The following is a 12,114-nucleotide window of genomic DNA, read 5'->3' on the forward strand; positions in this document are numbered from 1 at the left end:
ATACATATACACACATATACATATATATATTTAAAAATATAATATATATATTTATTAAATTATCTATGTTGATATATGTATACCTACATAATTATAATTCACTGCTATTTATTGTTAGTAAAAACAAATTCGTAAAGTTATCTAACTGTGTTCTCTACGTAACTGTAACTACAAACTACTAACAATTTATTTAATGTTTTTGCCATTGCGTGTTACAACAAGTTAAATACAATACGAAATTATAATACTATCTAAATTATAGACCTTTACAAATGCAATAATTACGTAGCCCCAATTGAGGAATAACTTATGTGCATGTTACAAATGGAGCTATGCAAATAAAAATGTATTATGAATGTTAAAATTATACAAGGTCTTTTTATTAAGAGTCAGAGTTTTCTTTAAATAAACCATTTACAATTCTTGCATTTAAATCTCAATATTTTCGCGCCACTCGATCGATTTCCAGCACTGCTCTACGTTTAACATTAACAGCATTGGCGTATCGTTAACATATATGTTAACGTTACCGGTGAATGGCAATCAGCCGTTCCCAGTGACGTGTTGCACTGTATTTCCAAATTAACTATAACTTTAAATATTGTTTAGTGTTTATACCATGGCACAGTTTGGTGGACCGAATGATTTTTACGCCTCCGGGCCATCAGCAGATGCCAGCTACAATTTTGATATGCCAGAATTTGGCCAAGAACTGTAAGTTTCATGTGACACGCCACCGCATTTAAATTTGCCCAAGAAGTGTTTCTGATGCCTCTTTCGGTTTGTTACAGCAATTTTCAGACTTTCGACAACACACAGCCGACGGTGCCGCCAAACTATGATGCCACCTACAACAATTCACCTACTCAAGGTCTTGGCGGCTTTTATGATCCAACTGCTTACACGGACACCAGCTTTGCGCAGGATAAATCCTTCAAGCAGACCAGCGCAACCAGCGGTGCGGCTTCTGGCAACGCATTCGAGGATGAGCCGCCACTCCTAGAAGGTAAGCTCCGTCAACACATAGTATTACATGTAATCTAAAGTTATTCTATATTTCAGAACTGGGCATCAATCCGAATCATATATTTCAAAAGGTAGGTTTGGGCTTTTACAATTATGAGCTATTGGAGAATAATTTCAGATCTTGGTAAATTGCATATTTAATGAGCTTCGTTCCTTTGGTGGTGCTGCTGCAGATTGCCTCATTTTATTTGCATGCGCAATTACTTCACCTACTGCTTTATTCTTCTTTTTGCTTTTACGCACTCCGCTTTTGTTTTCAGTTTTCTAATTTGTGCAGTTGAAATTGTGTGCGCCAGACAGAGCGAGAGTGAGAGCGCCCAGAGGAACGGCGCTTGAGATAGTTGAAGAGAGTAAGTGGCTGAAAGGAGGAGAGTTAGCAAGAGAGTGATAGAGTGTGGGTGTGTGTGTGTGTGTGTGTGTCCACTTTAGGCCCAGCTTTACTGCCGCCGCCAACTTCGCGCTGTCCCGCGCTCAGTTTTAATTGAAATTTAAATGTTTTTGCATTTCGCTTTTGTATTTATTTATTGCACGCTGCTTTTGCATGATGCCGTTTTTTGCGCTTTGGTCGTTTGCATTGTTGTTGCCCTGCACTTGTTGGCAATTTTTTTTTTTGTGATTTTATTTTTGTTTTGTCGTTAATGAAGACATATTTTTTCATTGCTCTGTTGCTGTTTTGTTTTGTTGTGTGTTTTAAATAAATAAAACAACTTTTGTGTTTTTAATTAAACTTTTTCCTTCGTTTTGCTCTATGTAACTTTTCTCCACAATTTTGCCTTTTGTGGAAATTTGCGTTGCTGTAGTTTTTTTTTTTCGTTTTTTTGTAATTTTGTTTGGAATTTATTACGTTTGTGTTAATTGAAAAATGAAAATGTTAATGAGTCCGTTGCCATCATAAAAATTAAGTGAAATACTAATTAAATTGCATGAAAAAAGCAGCATTAAATAGCGACAACAAATAAGCACAGAAGGAGGCCAAACAACAAATTAAAACAGAATTTAAAGCAATCATTTTGATATTAAATTAGATTTATTTCTAATGGTTGAAGCGGCGTTTAAATTTCAATGTAATTAAATATGCGAGTTTTTTTTTTATGAATGCTTCTACTAGCTTTTTTTTTTTATAAATAAAACCTTTTGTGAGAGTAAAACGTTGAAATATGTGAGGTGAGATATCTCAATGGGAAACTATAATCAAAGTTCGTCATATTCTTGGTTAATAAATCCAGTTGGCCTTATCACGTAGTCCAATAAATAAGGAAACAGATTTTCAGCAAAGAATATCAGATTATATAAAACAACAATCTTTTGGTTTGTATAGATATATAAACAAAATATATATATGTGTATAGAACTATATGTATATAAATTGGAAAATCTAAATTATCGTCTATAAATTAGCTTTTAGCTAAAAAAAAAAGGCTATGAAAAAGGATTGGTTAAAGGATTTCATGTTAAAGTCAACTGACCTACCACAGGGTCACATGTGTGTCTCTCTCTCTCTCTCTCTCTTCACTCTCTGTGCTTTTTTGTCTCTAGTCGCGAACGATTGTTATACTCATTCACGAAGTGAATTAGTATATTGGTTTTGTGCAATGTCCGTCTTGCTGTCCGTCCGTCCGTCCGTCTGTCCGTCTGTCCGTCTGTCCGTCTGTCCGTCTGTCCGTCTGTCCGTATGAACGCAGTTCATTTCGCCGCTATTGAAGCTAGAGACTTGAAATTTGGAACACATATTCGTGTATAACTCCGATTTATAAAGTGTTAAAATTTTCCCGATACGCCCACTAGGGGCGTGGCAAATCGGAAAATGCATTTTCCGATATACCAGAAATCATGTTAGTTGAAGAGCTAGAAAGTTGAAATTTGGTATGTAGGTCCGCGTTGACCCCCCAAGTCCAAAAAGCTATGATGGATATATCTACGCCTATTGGGGGCGTGGCAAATCAGATAAAACTGTATCTCCTAAAGTTCTATAGCTAGAACGTTGAAATTTCGCACGTAAGCTAATGCTATAATTCTATAATGACTGATGAAAAATTTTTATGTCTACGCCTACTAGGGGCGTGGCAAATCGAACCTGAAGATATAGTGATTTTTCAAATTTGGCTATATTCTAGGCACTATTGATGCTACAGACTTGAAATTTGGTATATATACGCGAGTTGACCTCCCAAGTCCAACAAGCTATAGTGGATATATGTCCGTCCGAAGGGGGCGTGGCAAACCGCAAAACTTTATATCTCCGACAGTTTAAGAGCTAGAAGCTTCAAATTTGGATAGTTGAGTTACTGGTAACGTCCTCTATCGATGCCCCAAAAATAATTGTCACGCCTCTTTGGGGGCGTGGCATATCGAAAAATACCCTGTAATTTTCACATTTTTTGAGCGCAAGCATTCAAATTTCGCATTTACGTTACCGTTAGCTCTTTCTAAGAACTGGCCAAAAATGAGGTGTCTACGGCCACTAGGGGCGTGGCAATCGGCATTTGTATTATCAAATTGCGACATTTATATGCTTGAGCTACCTACATACATATGTATGTATGTATATGTATATACAAATAGGCTTAATAGGCATTGATAACACGGAAGGAAAGATTTTTATAAAATATAAAAATAAAATTTAAATATTTAAAAAATATAAAATAAGCTAAAATAACAAAATTTGCAATTTACAAAAAAGAGTTTTCCGCGGGATGTGAATGAGTATCCCGCAGTCGGTAGCGCCCGACTGCAACGTTCTTACTTGTTTTTGGTTTGCTGTTGTTTCATTTATTTCTGGGCTCGTGGTCTAAATTCTCGTGCGTCAAACATGTTGACAGGGTCGTTCGGTGCTCTGGTTCGGTGACTGGTCAGCAATATCATTTATCATCAATTTCCATTTTTCAAATTTCACTGTGCGAGTGCACACACCCATATACAAATACATACATACATACATACATACATCCATGTACACAGCGCAACTGTTCAAAAAGCGGAACTTAGGCTCCATTTTATGGCTGTTGTGTGTGTGAGTGTGCGAACAAATGAATTGTGTCGTGTCCTGCCGCAGTTTGTGAATGATGATGGCACTGTTCAGTGGAGAAATCCTTCACTTGCTTTAATTTCAATAACATTGCTTCGGAATCACACAATAATCCGCTCTTCTTATTTCGTTTCAGACGCTCGCCGTTTTGAATCCGCTGCGCGGCACAGATCAACAAATACTCCAGGACACGGACATGGCCGGGCCATTGGTATTCTGTTTGACACTCGGAGGCATTCTGCTGCTGGTGTGTAAAGCGCAAAAGTTCTCTAATTGCATAGCTGCAATGTTTCCCTTTCGTTTCAGAGCGGAAAGGTTACCTTCTCCTATATATATGGCATCGGCGTCATGGGCTGCATATTCTTCTACTGTCTGCTCTCGCTGATGGTCACACGGTCGCAAGTGACCTTCGGGGCGGTTGCCTCCGTGCTGGGCTATTGTCTGCTGCCCATGGTCGTGCTGTCGGGCATCAACATTTTAATCACCATTCAGTAAGTAATTGTTGACACAACTGGCTGGCTTTCAGCCATACGACCATCCACACGCATACCCCAACTCCAACCCCAACCAATCAGCCAACCATCCATCGGCCCATTCAGCCATATCGAGCAGCTCCGCCCCCATTTGGTCCTTCTCGATTTGTATTTATGTTTTTAATTGAAAAGTTGCCAATGCATTGTGTGCCCGGCCGTAATTACAAACTTTGGTTAAGTCAGCCCAGCTGCGACTGCAGCACGTTCAACTACTTAGCCTTGTTTGATTATTGAAACTTGAAATATTCCTAGTTTGATTGCGATTACTTTAACGATTGTTTGCCCACTGAATCGAACAGATTTCATCATGCCATTTAATACTGAGGATTAGAGACAAGCTTTTCCTTTTAGCATATATATATGGGTCCAGCAAGAGTCACATATATGAAAGCAGATGGAAAATAAAGCTAGTTAAAGCCACTGCACAGGACTGAAAATGAGAGGGACAGAAAGGGAGGGAAAAAAAGTTAATTAGTGTAATAGTTTTTAGCAGAGATAAAGTTAATTTAATTGCCACACAACTTTTGAATAAGTAAAGTAGTTTAAGTTGACCTTACCTTGAATGCATGAGAATCGCAGAGTAGGGCATTCAAGCTAGCGTCCGTTTGCTTTACATTTAAGGTCAGCGAGCATTAGATAGTTACATATGTGTGTACATAAATACATATATAATTGCATGCATGCTTAAATAGGTATCGACTTACATACATGCATGCATACGTACATGCTTATGTATGCTTATATGTTACTGATATACATATGTATATGCATACGCATATATTTAGACATGTATGTACATTCAGACTTACATACATACATCTATACATGCTTAAATAAATGCATATATGTATATAAATTGATGCACAAATACATACTCACAGACACAAAGACTCACTCACTCTCACATATTTACTCATGTATACGCATGCATGTGCATGCAGATAGTTAACTAAAGTTGCGTGCAAACACGCACATCCCTACAAACACATGCATACACACACACACACACACACACACACCATGCATACACCTGCAAATATGTACATGTACAACATGCATACTCACACTTATGTACATATGTACATGTAATTACATCATAGTTTTTTATGCATTCACCCACCGGCTATCGGCCGCCGTCCGTAGTCCGTCGTCCACCTACCCCCTCCATTTTAGTTATCAAATGGATAATTTTGCATTACACATGTTAATAAACTTCACAATTTTATGGCCTTCAGTTACATGCATTGTTACATTCCTTGACTTTTCTTAATTATCCGCATGTCGTGGCGTATGTAGAACACAGGTTTTTAATTCTGTAGCTGCATGAAAAAATGAAAAAAAAAACTAGGCAACTTAATTTGCGCTTTTAGTGCACTTTGGGGGCCGAAAAAAAAAATGGAATGAAAAAATTGCTACCAAGCGCCCAGCTATGCGCCGTTTAATTTTCGCGCCACTTTTGCAACTGGAGAAGGCCACAAAAAACGTGAAAGAGAAGCGAAGAGAGCTGAGAGAGCTGTATGTGTGTGCGTGCGTGTGTGTGTGCGTGAAAGACACAGTAAGCGGGTGATGTGCCGTGTCCGGATATCCAGAGCTGGCCACGTATTTTCCTTTTCAAATATGTGTTCAGCACTTGGTGTGTGTGTAGTCGCTAGTTTGCCTTTTGATACCCTGTACTTAATGAAGAATATGGGTGGTAAGTGCGTTTCAAAAAGGAGGTAAACGAAATTAAGATGCAGAATAGATATGATGTTATATTATTATGATTTTGATCAACTGCATGAGAATTCAGACATGACTTGGACTTGAAAGTTTGTAAGCTAAGATAGAACAAAAAGTTTGGTTTATAAAATATTATTTGATTATCTAATTTTAGTTATTTTCAAAGTCGATTATAACAGCATTTTAAAATTTTTTACACAATTTTTATAGTACGATCTGTCATTAGTTTCGTAAAAATATTTCTCACTTTTGTTATTTGTTATCGCCGCCTCTTAACTCAGTTTATTTGATTGTCCGATTAGTCCTATAAGTTAGCTAGCATAAACCTAAGCACTATATCATTTTTAAGAGTTATCTATCACATTGTTGTATATCTCTTTAACCTGTTGTATAACCCTCTAAATTATAACCTTGAAATTTGCATGGTGAGTTTTTTTTTCAGTAAAAAAATCAAATCAATCATTCTATTAAAAATTAACAAACTTCTAGCATAAATATTATTTGATTTGTGTAGGATAAGACCTTAGCAGACTCTTTTTGTCTCAATATTTCTAGGAGAGCTGAGACTTTTATTAGTAAGATAATAAAATTCCGCTGATTCTCATTGCATTCTCTTACTATATACAGGGTATTTGCTAGTTAGTCACTTTCCAGACAAACTCCAGTAGTCTGCTTTCTTTTTTCTCCCTTTTTTTGGCCCTGTGAAGAGCATCACGCAAATGTTGCGTGTGCTGTGCCAAAGCCCGTATGCAGCAGCGCAACCCTCGGTGCCCCAACCCAACTCCAGCCCCTCTGCCACGCCCCCAGCCAAACCAGCAGCCAACAATCCTATCGAGCCTTTGGCCAGAACTCTGGCACGTCATAATTTCAATTGGCGTTCGCACGAAAAACAACTATTGCCCAAGCTTACTCGACACCAGCAGCGTTTTGTCTGCCAGCTCCAGTCCCAGCTGCTCCTCTCGCCCCCGCCCACTTACGAAGTGGGCTTTAATTTTTTCTCTCTTTTGGCTTCTTTTTTGTTTTGTTTTTTTTTTTTTTTTTGTGAGCTTTTTGCTGTAGCTGCCCAATTGCCATTTGGTTGGCCGTTTGCTTGCATTTTTTATTTGTTGGTTTTAAACGCCTGCACTTTGTGTGCATGTGTGTGTGTGAGTGGGCTTGGGTGTGTGCGTGGGTGTGTGCGTGCTTGTTGATGTTCATATACTTCTACTCGCGCGCAACGTCCGGCAAGTTTACAGTAAATATTTTTGCGATTTTTTTAGACAGACTTTTTAATTGAGTTTGTTTGGTGATGCAAAAGTGCACAAAAATTACACAGACAGCAGTTGGGCGTGTTTGCCAAGGGTGAGGGTGTGTGTGTGTGTGAGGGTGTATGTGTGTGTAGCTGCTCTTACAGCGCGCATTGGTTTGATTGGTTTTAGTTGCCAGGCCCTGCGTGCTATCCATTTAAGCTAAGCCAAAAATCACTTGGCACAATCGACAACAACGAGAATTGTCCAGAGAACTACAAAGAAAGAGAGAGAGAGAGCAAAGGGGAGAGATATAGAGAGAAACTTAAACAGAACAATATATAGGTCGGGGTTTAAGGTGACTAAGGTTATGTATGTATATACACATGGTCAGATGAAAGCGAATTGCGACAGTTTTTTTGGGACCAGGTGACCCCAGGCGACAAGGCGACCGCAAAAAATAAAAAGAGTATACAAAAAAAAAAAAAAAAAAAGCTGAAAATGAAGCGAAAAAAAAGGCAATCCATTAAATGGAACAGTCAGACCTTTCCCACACACACTAGCCCACACCCACACACACACACACACAGTCAGGCTCAGCCTTTTGAACGCATGACAATTATTTATAGATTGTTATGCGGATTGTACAGTTTGTTGGCCAGATTATGCTAAAAAATGAAATACAAAAAAAAAAAAAAAAAAAGAAAAAGTTTTTTGCTGTTGAAAGCTAAATCAATTTTAACTTAGTTAAATGTCAAGCCAACAGAAAAGTATTCAAAGTGATGAATTAATTCAGTTTATTCCTAGAAATTGCATTCAGCTCAAACATATATGTATGTATGTATAAATAAATGTTGTTAATGAAAAGCAATCAATTGAAAGCTTTCAATGACGTCTTCATGGAATGGAATTGTATTTACTGCTGATTTGTGCAAGCATTGTAGAAAGTCTGCAGCCCATTCCTGCCATCTCTGCTGAGGATTTTTATTGCTCAGCTTGGGCTGTGGGCTGTCTATAGACTTAAAGTCGAACTTTTATCAGGAACCGACGTCATTAGATCTGCTAAAAAGAGTATCGAGAATCGAGAATTGGCCTCTTGTAAAAAAGTTAATAAGCAAAAAATCGTTATATAATATACTTGTGGAACAGACCTCGTATACCATATTAAATTTTTCGTACTGTGATGCAGCTTAAATAGCCTGAAACGATTTTTAGTTTTGTTAATCTCTAGATTCAGTAATTACTATCTCTGAAATGTAATATTAGAACTGTATCAAGTTGATAAGGGTATTAAAATGATTAGGAATTAGTTATCAACAGCGAGGTCTAATATTGAAAGCAACAGGAGGTCAATACTTTGTATTTAACGATTAGAAATAGTAAACAAATATATATACTTTTTTATTTATAAATTTATTGAGCTTGCTATAATATGTTTTTATAAAGTGAAGTCATTGAAAATGGGATGCTAGGAGGTAGATTTGTAATCATTTCATTTTTATGGAATGGTTTTCAAATTATCTATACAATAATAATAATAATCAAGAGACCGTCGCTGTACACGAACGTTTTAAGCTGAGTCGCTATAACCGGATTCTACTGTTTTATTTCATAATATTACAATCATTGAACAACTTTTTCTTGATCACAAACAACATTTTCTTTAGTAAAGGTATTCAAAACTTTAAACCATCTTCCGTTAGATAGATTTACCATAATCTATCGCTAATCATTCAATCAACATGATCATAGTATTCAATTTGAGGACATTATGCACGTAATATGTTTACCAATGCCTCAATCTGATCTCCTTTAACTGTGATTAGGCCAGTTGAATGCTCTAAGTCGCCTGCTCGAAGCTCTTGTGGGCTTAACTCGGATGTAAAGTGTATATAAATTTGCATTCTCTCTTTCTTCACGTAGAGGACTTTGTAGTTGGACTGTGTTTGCACATCCTTTGCACAGCGCCTGCTGTCTTTGTTTGCCCTGCTCATTCATTCACATAATACACACACACTCGCTCGTAGGCAGTGAATAATTTTTTTTTTCTTCTTCCTTTTTTGTATGGCAAACACTCAGTCAGCCGTATACTCTATCCCGCTGCTCATGCATATGCATTGTTTATTGATTTTACCGCCAATGTTTCTCTTTGCATTTCTCTCAATTTTCCAGCTCCTCTTGCCTTGCCCTGTTTTATGCACTCTCTCTCTCTCTCACTCACACATGCTGACTTGCTCACTCACTCTATCTAAATCTCTTTGCGCTTTGCAGGGGCACACTCGGCCTAATTGTGAGCGGCATCGCCATATTCTGGTGCGCCATATCGGCCTCGAAACTATTCGCCACGGCATTCTCCATGGACCATCAACAGCTGCTGATTGCCTATCCGTGTGCGATGCTCTATGGAGGATTTGCGTTGATTACCATTTACTAGGCCGCCCCAAGGCAACCGTGTATAGCTGTGTGTGTGTGTCTGTGTGCCAGCTCTTGTCTCTGTGTGTGTGTATTGCAATATTGTGGCATGGTTTTAATTGTCCCACACAGACACACACCCATACGCACACATACTCACACTCACACTCAGCCTATAGACATGATAATATTTTAAGAATATAAGCGCCGATTGCAGATTTGTTTTTCCATATGCTTTTCATCTCGTTTCAATTTTTTGCAATGTGCATGGACTCTGGTAATAAATTTGATTGAAAGAGAAAGAGCAAGAAGAGAGAAGGAGAGACAGAGAAAGATATAGTAAAAAAGAAAAATTGTTAACAAATTGTAATTGGTTTTTTCCTTTTATTATTGACGGGGCTATCGGATCGGCAGGGCATCTTTTATACATATTAAAATTTTAATTTGCTGACATCCTGGCAAAAGGACACTCAAAAGGACTGGTCAATGAAGTTTCAAAAGTGTACAGCAAAATACGATAAAATAAAAAAATTAAATAATTAAAAATGAAATAAAACAAAAGTAAAGGTTTTGATAAATCCACATTAAATGTGAAACAATAAAAAAATTATATCACAAATCCAGTTTCACAATTCGGGTATGAATATTATATATGCATATACACATTATAAACATACATACATATATACATATTTATATATACACAGTGTATGGCCACTGTATATTTATTTTAAATAAAGTCTTACCATAAATATGCGAAATGGATTTTAATAATTCGCTTTTCACTTTTCCGAATTCTTTTCAACATTTTTTATTTATTTTAATCAACTTTAAGCTGCGTTTCAATTGCAAATGCAGCTGAAATAATTTCAAAAGTAATGCCCTGCCTATTATAAGATTAATTGCAATTATATATATTTTATTTATATTAAATTTCTGTTACTACTTAAAAAAGATTTCTTTGTTTTGGGTTGAAAAACTAGGTTTATTATGAAAGGCAGATAGATATACATATATAAAGGCAGATAACATGCTTAAGGGAATTTAGAATTGAGGTTATGAATTCTTGTAGATATTCACTATATTATAATTGGCAGTGAATGAGGAACCTAAGATTCTAATTAACGTTTACTGAAAATGTTTGCTATAATTATAATTGTGTCAGATGTCACAGGACTTTTACGAATTATATATAACTCGGAAAGTATTTTATACTGATGGATTTTAATAGTTCTATTTGCTAGAATGCTTCAATTTTTATGGAAAAATTATCGTATACGCACTTCATATTTCAAATACTCGAAACACTTTTTTATATCAAACAAATATTCACTGCTAAGGGTAGAAGAAACTTCATATTGCCTTAATTAAGATACGGGGATTTTTTCACTTCTTTTTTTTGGATTGTTGAATTTTCCGATTATAATCGGTATAATTTTGGACAGATGTGAATGCGCTTGAATAATGCAAAGTGTTAATTGAATTTGTTAATGGGCGCAGCAAGTAGCAAGCGATGAAAAAGAATTAGCCATGTATGCGCGACTAGTAAATACCCTGCTCGAAGACAAGATGTTTAAAATTGGGTATGTAAGAGTTAATATAAGTATAGGCAAAAAAATGTTGTTTGTCTTCACTTACAAATGGAATCAAAATGCATTCAATTGGCTCAAATGGTAAGTCAGACTGGATTACAAACAGTTTTACATATTCTTTTATATTTGTTATATATAGTAATATACAGCTGTAATCCACCTCAGCTCGTTAGATGTGCGGGCATAGGGTATATTTTTGGAAAAAAGGGTCCGATTTAGCTATGCGCCCGCTTTGCCTGTTTACCATATGCAAATAAATCGGCCTTATTCGCTTTCCCGGATTCATGTCCTTCTACGCTGTTGCTGCCATTGTTGTTGCTGTTGTCGTCACATTTTCATATTACATAATTAGCGGCATTTGGGTTGGCTTCGCTTTTGCTTTCGCTTTTGCTTTTGCTTCTGCTTTTGCTTCTGCTTCTGCTTCTGCTTCATCTTCGGCTGCGGCACTTGCTTTGCTCCTTATGGCAGTCGCCTTGGCCGTCTCTGCATGAATAAATTGCAAAATGCGTAGCACACTTTGTGCTTTGCGCTTTTTGATTTCCGTCCGTTCGTTCCGTTCCGTTCCGTACCCACGGCACGCC

The 12,114-nt window shown here is 37.0% G+C and overlaps 1 protein-coding gene across 1 annotated transcript; it reads left to right on the top strand.

The window, feature by feature from the left end:
• The first annotated feature begins 520 nt into the window (after positions 1-520).
• Positions 521-10,311, top strand: Yip1d1 (Yip1 domain-containing 1). Its single transcript, XM_030386576.2, has 6 exons — positions 521-714; positions 792-1,006; positions 1,063-1,097; positions 4,188-4,298; positions 4,358-4,542; positions 9,801-10,311. Exons 1-6 carry the CDS (start codon positions 620-622, stop codon positions 9,961-9,963), a joined length of 804 nt encoding a protein of 267 aa, XP_030242436.1. The 5' UTR covers positions 521-619; the 3' UTR covers positions 9,964-10,311.
• The last annotated feature ends 1,803 nt before the right edge of the window (positions 10,312-12,114 follow it).

This window comes from Drosophila navojoa, chromosome 3 (genome assembly GCF_054131105.1).
Source record: "Drosophila navojoa isolate 15081-1374.11 chromosome 3, UAZ_NAV_1.0, whole genome shotgun sequence".
Classification (NCBI taxonomy): domain Eukaryota; kingdom Metazoa; phylum Arthropoda; class Insecta; order Diptera; family Drosophilidae; genus Drosophila; species Drosophila navojoa.